Here is a 12141-nt window from a genome sequence, read left to right as displayed (position 1 = left end):
ACCACAATCAGAAGCAGATACAGCAGTTTGCGATAACTAAAAGCATTACAAATAACATTAGAGGTAGGAATATCAAGGAATATCTAGGTACCCCATAATGATTTTAATTCAGTGTACCAAAATTTGTTCATAAAATGATTCTTGATGCCTCTCCACTTCCAATTTATATATAGCCTACACTATGATTTATTCCTGCATTAGTCATTAACAAGGTTAATTACACCTTCACCTACTTTCAATTCTATTCTTCTGCTTACACACTTTTATAACATGAATTCATTTCCTTAAAATCTAACATGAAAAGTCCATAATACTAGAGTAATATTTTTGAAAATCAACAAAAAACAAAAACAAAAAAACAGGTATTTTCCATCATTATAGTGCAGTTGCTCTGGAATTCAGCTACAGATGATCACATGATCACCTTCAGCTGAAATAATGAAAATAATGTGGGAAAGCATGAAATATTTATAGTTTCATAATTTTACAACTCATCTACACACTTGCAATCATTAGTGAGATTCTACCTTTTTTTCACCCCCTCCAAGCTGGACAACACTAAAGCCTCGTAATTTAATATGTCTCTAGGTCTGCGTGAATTAATTTTTCTTACAGGACGAGAATCAAAAAGTCTTATAAAAATTAGATGACATTTTGTGAATTGGTGAATACATTTTTTTCCCACCCTCACAAAAACCACTATGTGTATATATACACATGTGTTTTCATTTCTAAACACATACCTTCTGTGTTATCTTCAGGGTCTGTAAATATGTAGTCCAGCAGGAAGGATGCCATCTCAGCCTTCAATGTCTCATCTGGAGAAAAACTCACATTCTGAAGCTCTGCTCTCTCAGTTTGCTGCCCGAACACCACCAACACATCACACAAACACTCAAATGCCTGTGAGATCAAGAAAGGGCATGGAATGAAAAGACAAAATTAAAGTAATTAAAATAAGATTCTAAATTTCTCAAGTATGCATTAGGTACTGAAACGTTTTTTGGGTCTTTGTGAAAAAGTAGGCAGAGTGACACACTTCACTATCCATTAATCCCTCACATTTACCGCCATCATATAGAAACTGCAGTAACACAGACACTTTGTGTTGAGACACTTTCTGTAGCTAATGTCATCCAGCCAATCCTGAAGTGCATGGTAGTTAGAAGCTGTAGGCTATTATTTAAAGCTTAGCTTAGCAAGTCAAACTATAGCAATCATTCAGGCACTCATCAGAAAAGCTACACTCTCAAGCCAATAAATGTGCATGGAACTGTAGACACATCATTATACCCAGGTGTGTGAACAATGGAGCTGCACAATATGAAGAAAATAATTAATGTGTCATTTTTGAATGTTGCAATGTCGATGAAAGGCAATGAATCAAAGACTAAAACCCTAGGGAACCTCAGTCCATAATGGTTTTAAAATTAAGTACAAAGGAAGCTCTACAAATAACATTTCATTATCTACATGTAGTTTGTCAGATTTTTCAACTCGATGTAAACTGAGGGGTCTTAATGTTGCACAAAATTTACCAAATTTTACAGCATCAGTGGTCTGATATATGTAAGGGCAGACAATCCTGATCCTCTGTGCTTAAGCCATTGTGTACAGATCTCCACTTCATATAGTACTGTAAACAATGGTAATATGAAAACAAAGGAAATGGGAGAGAAAATTATTCACTTGGTCTCTGATGTGACTCTGATCCAGAGGAAGGCAACCCTGACAAACAAGACAGAAGGAGCAAACCATTTTCTGCAGCTTCTTTACCTCAGCCTTAGAGAGAGAAACAAACATAATTACTTGACAGAACAAGCATTTTCTTCAGGTGGGCAGAACCTGAGAAACTGTCTTTTACAGTACAAGTACCCATAAATTATCCTACCATTTCCTTCAGAAAATTACTCACTTGATTACTCACAATTTGCAAAATCAGAAGTGTTGCTTGGAAATGTTACTCAAATGGGAATACTGAAGTATTAATGGCAAACACCAGCTTCTATATTTTTTTTTCTGTAGGTGCACAATTGCTATCATGGTAAAACATTGAGAAATGTTTAACACTGGCAACTAATCTAAGGGAGAAAAAAGAAATTTGCATGGGGTCCATAGCCATTAGTTTGTGGGTGAAATTAGAAATACTATACTCATGTACTGTTAAGAAATTCACTATTCCCAAGTTTAACTAACATAGCATAGCTAGCTACTACAAACAAAAACAAACAAACAAAAAAACGGCTCTTAATAGGTGTTCTTACAATTTCTTTTGAGATCTATGTACTTCTATTACACAACAGTAAAGACAGTACACCAGAGTATACCTACCTTGTCTGTTTGAGCAGCTACATGTGAAATCTTCACTTTTCCCCAGAGCAGATGGAAAGCAGCGCACTTCAGTGCTGGGACCATTAACTATGAAATGTTCACACAGAGAACTTAGCATCACATATAATTTGTAAACAAATATACTCATGACAATAATGAATACATATTTCGTAGATCAATAAATATTAGATATATAGTACTCTGCAAGTCAGAAGACCACCATTTTTCTTTATTTGATTCCTAGTCAAAACACACATTTTTTATTTTTCAGTACGTATTGCAGACAGGATTAGATAAGATTATCCATTTGCATAAGCAAGAGAAAAATGAAAGGAACATATGTATATTGGAGTTAACAAATTTGAACATCTGTGAAATCCTGCTGTGATTTTGACCCTGTTCCTACTTCATTCCTAAAGATTTTTGATTGTGTTGAAAACGATGTATTAACTATTGTTCACTGTTCTCTGTCAACAGGTGCTTTTTTCAGATGTTTTTAAAACTGCCCTGGTGAAGACCCTAGCGTTAGCAAAAGAATAGTGTGGATCTTTCCATACTAAATCATTTTTGACCAATGTTGAATCTTCCTTTTTTTAAGTTTTAGAAAAAGTTACCTTGTAATAATAAAATGCATATCTAATATCAAACAAGAGAGGTTTCAATCAGGTTTTCATTCTAACCATAGCACTAAGACAGCACTGATTCGTGTTGTCAATGACCTCATACTTAGAACTGACGCAAAAAAAAAACAAAAAAAAAAAACAAAAAAAAAAAAAAACAAGACAACAATCTATTATTGGATCTTAGTGCAGCTTTTGACACCACTGATCACAAGATTCTAACGCACTGCCTTGGTAGGGCTCAGAATGGTACAGTTTCAGAATGTTTGATCATATCATATTTAATCCACAAACAATGCTTGGTTTCACTGGTCTTTGTATGTTTCCTCTACATGAATTTTATACATTTTGATTCCTTCTAATTATCAAGAGTCTGTATACAGACTTACCAGCTGTGTGCCAGATATTTCTCAGTGGTTGGCAAAATTTCTTACAACTTGAAAAATTGCTTTATGAGCAGCTCTGTTATTACCTTCACAAACCAACCCTGGAGTACAAAACCTGGGCGTAATCTTGGAGTCTGAGCTGTTTTAACCTGTAAATGCACTCGTGAGAGTAGCTTTTTATCCCCCCCCCCCCCCCCCCCAAAAAAAAAAAAACACACACAATACATACTCTATACATAAACATTACATAAAAGCCATAAAATGAATGAAATGCCAAAAAAGATGCTGGTGTTCTCAGAGTAATGAAGTGGCCACTCCAGATTCCAGACATCAGCATCACTGAAAGAGTTTGAGATTACTGGGATTGTGAGAAAAAAATGCAACCAATTTCTAAGACTGAAACTTGAAAGTGTGGAAAAAGTGGCTTGCAGATTTCTTTGAAAAACTGAAATCAAGGATGAAAGCTGTAATAAAAGCAGCACCTGGACACCCAAAATAAATAAATGAAGGCCACATTATTGTGTGTGTTTATTACCTCTTCATCAATTTCCCCATCAAATTCCACTCCAGCCTTCAGCAGTGACAAACACGGCTCAAACAAATTCAGTGCGGTTATATCTCTGGAACTGACACACACACACACACACACACACAGAGATACACACAAATGTGCAGAAATATACCAGGTTCACATGCTTCCACAGCTATAAAATATGTATGTTAAATAAAACTATGTAAAATAAAATAACTTGGGAGTGTCTGTTTAGGTGCTCTGGCACACATTGTACTTTTGTTTGGAACACACTGTACTTAAGATTGTTGATCTGTATGTCAAAAAATAATAACTCAAAATCTCAACTTTAAGATGAAACCTAAAGACTCTACTGAACTACATATGTATAGAATGTGATACTGAAATATTGTCCTTGTAACCATGTCTCCTTCTCAAAGTCTTTCATTTTCTTTCAGATCTGCAGTGTAAATGTGCAAAATTCCTGGTTCAATCATTTCCCAATGGTTAATCATATATTGCTTTAAAACTTGAAGAAATGTAAGACATATTTTAAAGTCTGATAATGATACTAGGCACAAGGGCACACATTAAAACGAGTAAATCAACATAAGAAGCTGCTTAAACATAAAAACCTGCAGAAGACCGCCAGCCTCTTCAGGGAAGTTGCAGCACTATACACATCATCCTCATCAGCTGCACCCTAAGAAGAAAAAGCAACAAAAAAATAAACAAATAAAAATAAAACAGAAATGTCACAGCTACAGTACAGAACAAATGATCTTTCTTAAATGCTTGTTTGTTTGATCTGGGTCAGATGTTACTTTTACAAACCCCTTCATTCAAGATTTAAAGCCAATCATACCAATGTTTATCCATTCATCCATCCATCCATCCATCCATTTTCCAAGCCGCTTCTCCGTCAGGGTCGCGGACCAATATTTAGAGTCATCAATAATTTCAGTTAGGTTACTGTCAATTAACCTGAGTATTCTGCATCACAAATGTTTTTGAGACTGTGCTGGACACAACATGTATGGTGGGGCAATTACAAAAGAGCACTTTTCCTACAATTACCAATATTGCAAGGATACTGTCAACTACACCACCATCTGACCATGTTTTCACTGTGCACTGGACAAAGGTGCTCCAAATTTGTACTGAGGGGCTGCTGCTAACCCTAATCTACAGCCAGAAGAACCTCTTATTTCTCCAATATCTGATTTCATTCTTCAATATCTGATTTCTGGTAACCTTTCTTACTATATATAATTATTATTTACAATAAGTAATAAGAACCATGTTTGTCAATAGATGCAAAATAAATGTAAACCGACCCAAACATTACACAGATATACCTGTAAGTCTTAACCTGTAAGCAAGCAGGATTTGGATTTTATCTGGCTTGGCAAAAACAGTGCTAAATGTTGTGCCAAATTTCTCAAGTCATATTTCTCCTATGTGTGCCCCATACATTGCAATAAAAATGTCCAAGCATTAGACTTGGCCAGAGTTTGGTAAATATTAAGCATTCATTCTGTCAGTATAGTTTCAGACTTCTCAGCTTCGTTGAAATGAAAGGGCGCAAAAGCCTACTGCTTTGCGACGCAAGTGACAGACAAGACGTGCATGACAGGTGGGGCTAGTGGACATACAGGCCCGCCTAGTGGGCTGCTATGCTAAACACACACACACCCACACACACCCACACACACCCACCCACACCCACCCACACCCACCCACACACACACACATATATATAGCAGTGTGTATATATATATATACATACATACATGCACTGCTCAAAAAAATAAAGGGAACACTTAAACAACGCAATATAACTCCAAGTGTCTGCACAAACGGTTAGAAACTGACTCCATGAGGATGGTATGAGGGCCCGACGTCCACAGATGGGGGTTGTGCTCACAGCCCAACACCATACAGGATGCTTGGCATTTGCCAGAGAACACCAGGATTGGCAAATTCGCCACTGGCGCCCTGTGCTCTTCCCAGATGAAAGTAGGTTCACACTGAAGCACATGTGACAGACGTGACAGAGTCTGGAGATGCCGAGGAGAGCGATCTGCTGCTTGCAACACACTTCAGCATGACCGATTTGGCAGTGGGTCAGTAATGGTGTGGGGTGGCATTTCTTTGGAGGGCCGCACAGCCCTCCATGTGCTCGCCAGAGGTAGCCTGACTGCCATTAGGTACCAAGATGAGATCCTCAGACCCCTTGTGAGACCATATGCTGGTGTGGTTGGCCCTGGGTTCCTCCTAATGCAGGACAACGCTAGACCTCATGTGGCTGGAGTGTGTCAGCAGTTCCTGCAAGATGAAGGCATTGAAACTATGGACTGGCCCGCCCGTTTCCCAGACCTGAATCTGATTGAGCACATCTGGGACATCATGTCTCGCTCCATCCACCAACGCCATGTTGCACCACAGACTGTCCAGGAGTTGGCGGATGCTTTAGTCCAGGTCTGGCAGGAGATCCCTCAGGAGACCATCCGCCACCTCATCAGGAGCGTGCCCAGGCCTTGTAGGGTGGTCATACAGGCACGTGGAGGCCACACACAATACTGAGCCTCATTTTGACTTGCTTTAAGGACATTACATCAAAGTTGGATCAGCCTGTAGTGTTTTTTTCCACTTTAATTTTGTGTGTGACTCCAAATCCAGGCCTCCATTGGTTAATAAATTTGATTTCCATTGATGATTTTTGTGTGATTTTGTTGTCAGCACATTTAACTTTGTACAGAACAAAGTATTCAATGAGTATTTCATTCATTCAGATCTTGGATGTGCTATTTGAGTGTTCTCTTTATTTTTTTGAGCAGTATATATATATATATATATATATATATATATATATATATATATATATATATATATATATATATATATATATATATATATATACACACACATACATATATACACACACACACACACACACACACATCATGATAAACCAAGCCTAAGGACTCAAAATAATTATAATGTTCACTCCCCCTCAAAACAACATTACTAACATTGCAGTAACATTAAATCAGAGTGTAAGTGACTACATAGAAATAGATGATGGATTACTGACAGAAGCCTGGCTCAGCCATTAATGTAAAGTGTTAAGGTTAGCAAGCTTTACACTGTTTTATGTTATCTGGTGCATCTGTAACATAATGGTGATAACTAATAGCTCAGAAAGAATTCTAAAATGGTGTATCACCGACTACTACTGCCTTTTCACAAAATACTATTTTCATGAAATAATGCCAATATCAGAAGGTTGCATTGACAGGTTTCTCATGCAACATCACTTGAGTTACAATTCAGAAACTCGCAAGCTAACTTTGCAGACCATGATAAATTTCAATTCTAAAGTTTGCTATTCTGCAATACTAACAATTTCAGTAAATAATATCTGACCAACAAGCATCCCACTTGTATATTCAACCAATACAATTTATAACTTAATCTTTTTCTACTCTTCTGATCTCCTTTGGTATTCTGAAAGGTAGATATAAAATATTTTAACATAATATATACAGATTTGCGCATTAAGTTGTGAAGTGTGGAAGTCACCTGTAATATGTCTGAGAAGTGTGCAGTAAATTTCTCAAGAGTTCTGTCCAGCAGCTGGCTTACAGATCTCTCAGCACGGGCAGAGAAGGGGTACTGATCAGAACACAATGCATACAGAACTTGTACACATGCCTCCAGCACACGCTCCTCGTGATGTTTTTCGACAACCTCACACACCTGAGACAACAGCAGCTCTAAATACTGATGGAGAATAAGAGGCAGACAGGGACCACACCCTCATTATAGGCCAATGTGAAAATTCTAAAACACTTATTTATCCAAGGTTATTAACCAAACCAGAAAGTAAAAAAAAATCTGAAAGAATGCTCAAACCCAATTCACCAAGTACCTTCTCTAGGCGACCTGTACTGCCATAGGCTTCAAGCTCAAAATAAAGCGGCACTTTCAGCAGACAGGTTACTTTTTCAACATCTGCAGAGTACTGAGACGGAGACAGAGATAATGTCAAATGTAAAAGTCAGCATTTTAACATGATTTAATGTACAGTTTTAAACTAGGACTTTTTTTAAGAAAAAAAATTTACCTTGGCAAGCAATTGTGGCAGCAGGGGTATAAAATGGTGGGTGACGCGTCTTCTCTCTTGAACTTGGAGCTTCCTGCTTCTCTTTCCTAAATTCTAAAACCCACAGTATTTTGGATCAATAAGTATGACAATCTCTTGCATGCCAACATTTAAAGGTACTTAGATATTTAATTTGATTCTTCTTGTTTAAGTGAGAAGCACTTAGCTCTTAGCACACGTTTAGAGTAAAACTCCAAAAAGTTTTATTTATGAACCGTTATTCAGAAGCATCAACATTACTTAAGACTCTGATAAGCTTGATGAGGGTGTATATGGCATTAGTACCGACTGCGTTAATTCTCTGCCTTAAGATCCACTTTTCTACCTTCTTCCCAAGTGCACGTGACGTAGGTGGTGTGGCTTCTGCCGCCTGTCTGACTGCACATATCATGAGCTCAATCAGAGCAGCCTCTTCATCATCCTCCAGACCTAACAAACCACACACACACACACACACACACACACACACACACACACACACACACACACACACACACACACACACACACACACACACACACCAGGAGCCCATGTAATGGTTAAGACCTAACAAACATCAACATTTGGCACTAAGAGAGCAAACAAGAGAGAGAGAGAGAGCACATCTGTTTCAGTCTGAAAGAAGACTCACCTTGCCCCTCTCCTCTCTCTTGAAGCAAGAGTGATGTCATCGTCTCCCAGTCTCTCAGCTCTGTGCCTGCCACAGCCCAAAGGCTGTCCACCAGGTATGCAGCATGCTCATGATACTGACACATGCAATGAGATCACATTTACAGAATTTAGATCAGCAGGGATGGTTTAAATATATATATATATTCAAGGGTTTCAAATATAATTTAAGTTGATTAGTACAGGCAAATTATATTCCACATATATACTTTCTGTCCCTTTAACACCAGTCGCACAACTTTGCTCCCTCAGTTTTGAGTCATTACCATGTAACCCTCTGTCAGTATCACTTCAGTTAAGCAAAAGTGAACATGTCCTCTGGTGAGTATATCTGTTAGCAATCAAGCTACACTAATGGCAACTAGCTCTCCTATTCCTTAGTTAGCAGCAACCTTTATCATTTAACAATTGCTTTTAGAGTGAGTGATTGACATGCATTGCCAGCAAATCATGCGTGAATGCATTGTTTATAGTTTCCAATTTTAAAATAACGCAAGACAACACTTAGTAACTACAGTAACACCTAGTAGTCATTTATACAGTAATTTATTTATTCAAATAATAGACCGAGAACAATGTTATTGGTGCACACTGTTTCAGTAAGAGACAAGTAAATATGTGACCAATTGTTTAAAATTTTATTACTATCAGATTGCAAAGCATGATGAGTAAATGCCTCATAGGTGGCAACATTGTTAAAGGTGTAACAGTGTAAAGTAATGCTACCTTGGTGTATAGTAATGTTACCTTGCTTTGAATAAAAAAGGATGTAAGCAAGTTGAGGAAGGTGACACTGCGTTTTTTGCGTTCCACTTCTGGTAAAGGACCCACCTCTGTACACAGCCTACACATACATTTACATACAGTTGATTATGACTGTAGATTTGAATTGTATCTATGGTGGTGTTGAAGATAAACTCACATGTGATAAAGGAACTCTCCAGCTACAGAGGCCAGTCCTCTGTGTGCAGCAAACACCAGCGGATATACACGATTGCACTCCACATCAGTCAGAACATCCTCCATTTTCCTACACAAACACACAAAGTTCCAATCTAGTATATGCTATAGGCTATGACTACCCTTCTTAACTAGCATGCGTACACAATTCATGACAACACTTACTGTTTGATGAGCAGCAGCAGTCTGACAGTTTCCTCAGCCACATCAGAATCTTTGTCCAGCACCATGTTCAACAATCTCTCCTTTAAAACAGAGATCTTCAGTTAAAACAATTACAAACACACAGAAAAAGAAAACAGGCTCCCATACTCCAATTCACCTTAAAGCGACTGGTGAAGAGCTCCAGACGTCCGATAAAGTCTTGCTCCACATACAGCTTCTGCAGGGACAACACAGACTGCATGCGAACGCTGGCTTGCTGTGAGAACCAAAACATAAGCACACAAAATAAAACGTTAATCACATTACACTTTTGAAAAGAACGTTCATGGGCGTACTTGTGCGACTGAAGAACACACCCTGTTTCTCCATTTGGTCATTTGACTTCACTTAATCTTAGCTTGTACTCTAAGTGAAATGCAGTGAGCATGCTTTGCTGCCTAAAGATGTGTACTCATTAGTAGGTGCTTGTCTGGAAGCATATCTGTAGGAAATGAATTCATTCAAATGAAAGTTTAATAAGTAAAATGGAAATGGAAATTGTGGAGGAGTGTAAAATTAACCTACCAAAAACCATTGTTAATGCTAGCTAATGCTACATTCCCAAACAAGGCCTGGATCTGCTGTGTCTACTAGCTGGTTAACACGACCCAGCTCACTATGTCACACAAACACCAGCATTTTTTTATTATTATTTATAAAAAGGAGGGCAGAAATTTAGAGGGCCCCTAGGTGAATTCAGAATTCAGGCTTAAAAATGACACTACCAACACAGTATAGTGGTTGCTCCCAACGTAGCCATTAAGTCAGGACAATTACAAGTAACTAATTACATTTTTTGTAACAGATCAGGTGGAACACACAACATTTTGTCTGGTAATATTTGTCTGTGGCTGCCAGGCTTGCCAAAATCATTGGAAAGCTTATCTACACACTTTATGGCTAAAGTAACATGACCGTTGCTGATGGCGTACACTTTTCTGTGGCTGCGGCAACGTGCTTAAACGTCTCAACTAACTTCCCACAAAAAAACCTGCTAATTAAGACGGTTATTATGTTGCTGAGTGAAGCAGTTGCGGACATAATTTGTAAACAGCTGAAAAACTTGGTTTTAACGGTTGCTTCATATAATTCTTAAATAATTATTAAATGTTAGTTTACTTACTCATAACAAAGAGACTTGGAAGTGTTCTCCCAGAAGGCCCAAAGTGTAAAATGCTCCAAACAATTCTACCAGCTTCTAACATCCCAAAGTCACTAAACAAAATAACTAAAAATATCACCCAACAAATGCCTTAGTTGAGAGTACAAATGCACATAAGGTCAATTATATTTTAATTGTCATTTTACACCATTCTTGCATAATAACATGAAGCACAAACATGCAGAACTGTAAACACATTTTAATTTAAATAAAGCTACTTAGGTGTCTAAATCTATGTAAATGAACTGTCAATACTAGCATACCAAATGGCCAATTACAACAGTAGAAAACTTAATTTGAATGTTCATATGAAGTACTACAATTAAGTGAGAAGTGGGAAGAATGCATGGCCAATTCACACGTTACATTTTCACTGATAGCTGACTGTGTAGTTTTTATCATTTGTGTGTTAGAAATAAACAGCCTATTTAAGGTGGATGAGGACAATGAGTGAACTGAAATGATTCACAAAGTAGTGGTCATGATTATCTGTATTTATCTGGGGTGCCAAGTTCAATATCTAATGGAAGATATAACTCCTTCAAGCAGCTTGTTCTTCATGCACCATAACTTACCACAACAGTGTCAATGCAAGGAAAAAAGCTCCTGCAAATCTGGGAGCCATCCATATAACCTTAGGTAATCAATCCACCTTCACAGTTGGAGCTAAGTGTAAGCGAGTGACTCCAAGTAAACAGACAAAATATGTACAGTGCACAGAGGTGAGATACAATGGTTCTGCAGAGTGTCCCAAATGCAACAACTGCTAAAATTCCTTTTCGGTTACAATACTGCCCAAAAAGAGAGGTGCCGTAGTGATTAGTCAGGCAGCTACCTCCAGAATGGAGTGTGTGCATTTATATTTATATTTGCATGTGTAAACTGTAAATTTGTATAGTTTCTTAATTCTATTTTTATTTGTTATATTGTTCTGCTAAGAGCCACCTTGTTTATTTATTTATTTATTTATAGTATATGTTATATTTTGTATTTTGTATGATGCACATCTTTGTCTACTTACTGCTCCTTATCTGCTTACTGTGTACTCTGCTGTAACAATGCAAATTTCCCCCAGTGGGATAATAAAAGACTATCTTACCTTATCTTATATGTATGTGTGTGTGTGTGTA

General features: G+C 37.6%; 1 protein-coding gene across 2 annotated transcripts in view; it reads right to left on the bottom strand.

Moving 5' to 3' along the window:
- Nucleotides 1–12141, bottom strand: part of LOC108431907 (cohesin subunit SA-3) — a 34801-nt gene that overhangs the window by 9413 nt on the left and 13247 nt on the right. For both annotated transcript variants that reach the window (XM_017705376.2, XM_017705383.2), the window contains exons 10-23: nt 9968–10066; nt 9811–9890; nt 9608–9715; nt 9433–9529; nt 8648–8762; nt 8342–8445; nt 7978–8070; nt 7783–7875; nt 7434–7634; nt 4484–4551; nt 3873–3963; nt 2332–2418; nt 1690–1782; nt 744–903 (exon numbers count right to left, since the gene is read on the bottom strand). In XM_017705376.2, coding sequence (XP_017560865.1) covers nt 744–903; nt 1690–1782; nt 2332–2418; nt 3873–3963; nt 4484–4551; nt 7434–7634; nt 7783–7875; nt 7978–8070; nt 8342–8445; nt 8648–8762; nt 9433–9529; nt 9608–9715; nt 9811–9890; nt 9968–10066 — 1489 coding nt within the window. The remainder of the gene's footprint in view (nt 1–743; nt 904–1689; nt 1783–2331; nt 2419–3872; nt 3964–4483; nt 4552–7433; nt 7635–7782; nt 7876–7977; nt 8071–8341; nt 8446–8647; nt 8763–9432; nt 9530–9607; nt 9716–9810; nt 9891–9967; nt 10067–12141) is intronic.

This window comes from Pygocentrus nattereri, chromosome 14 (assembly GCF_015220715.1).
Source record: "Pygocentrus nattereri isolate fPygNat1 chromosome 14, fPygNat1.pri, whole genome shotgun sequence".
In the NCBI taxonomy this organism is placed as follows: domain Eukaryota; kingdom Metazoa; phylum Chordata; class Actinopteri; order Characiformes; family Serrasalmidae; genus Pygocentrus; species Pygocentrus nattereri.
Note: the sequence above shows the minus strand (reverse complement) of the source record. Positions and strands in the feature narration are given on the sequence as shown.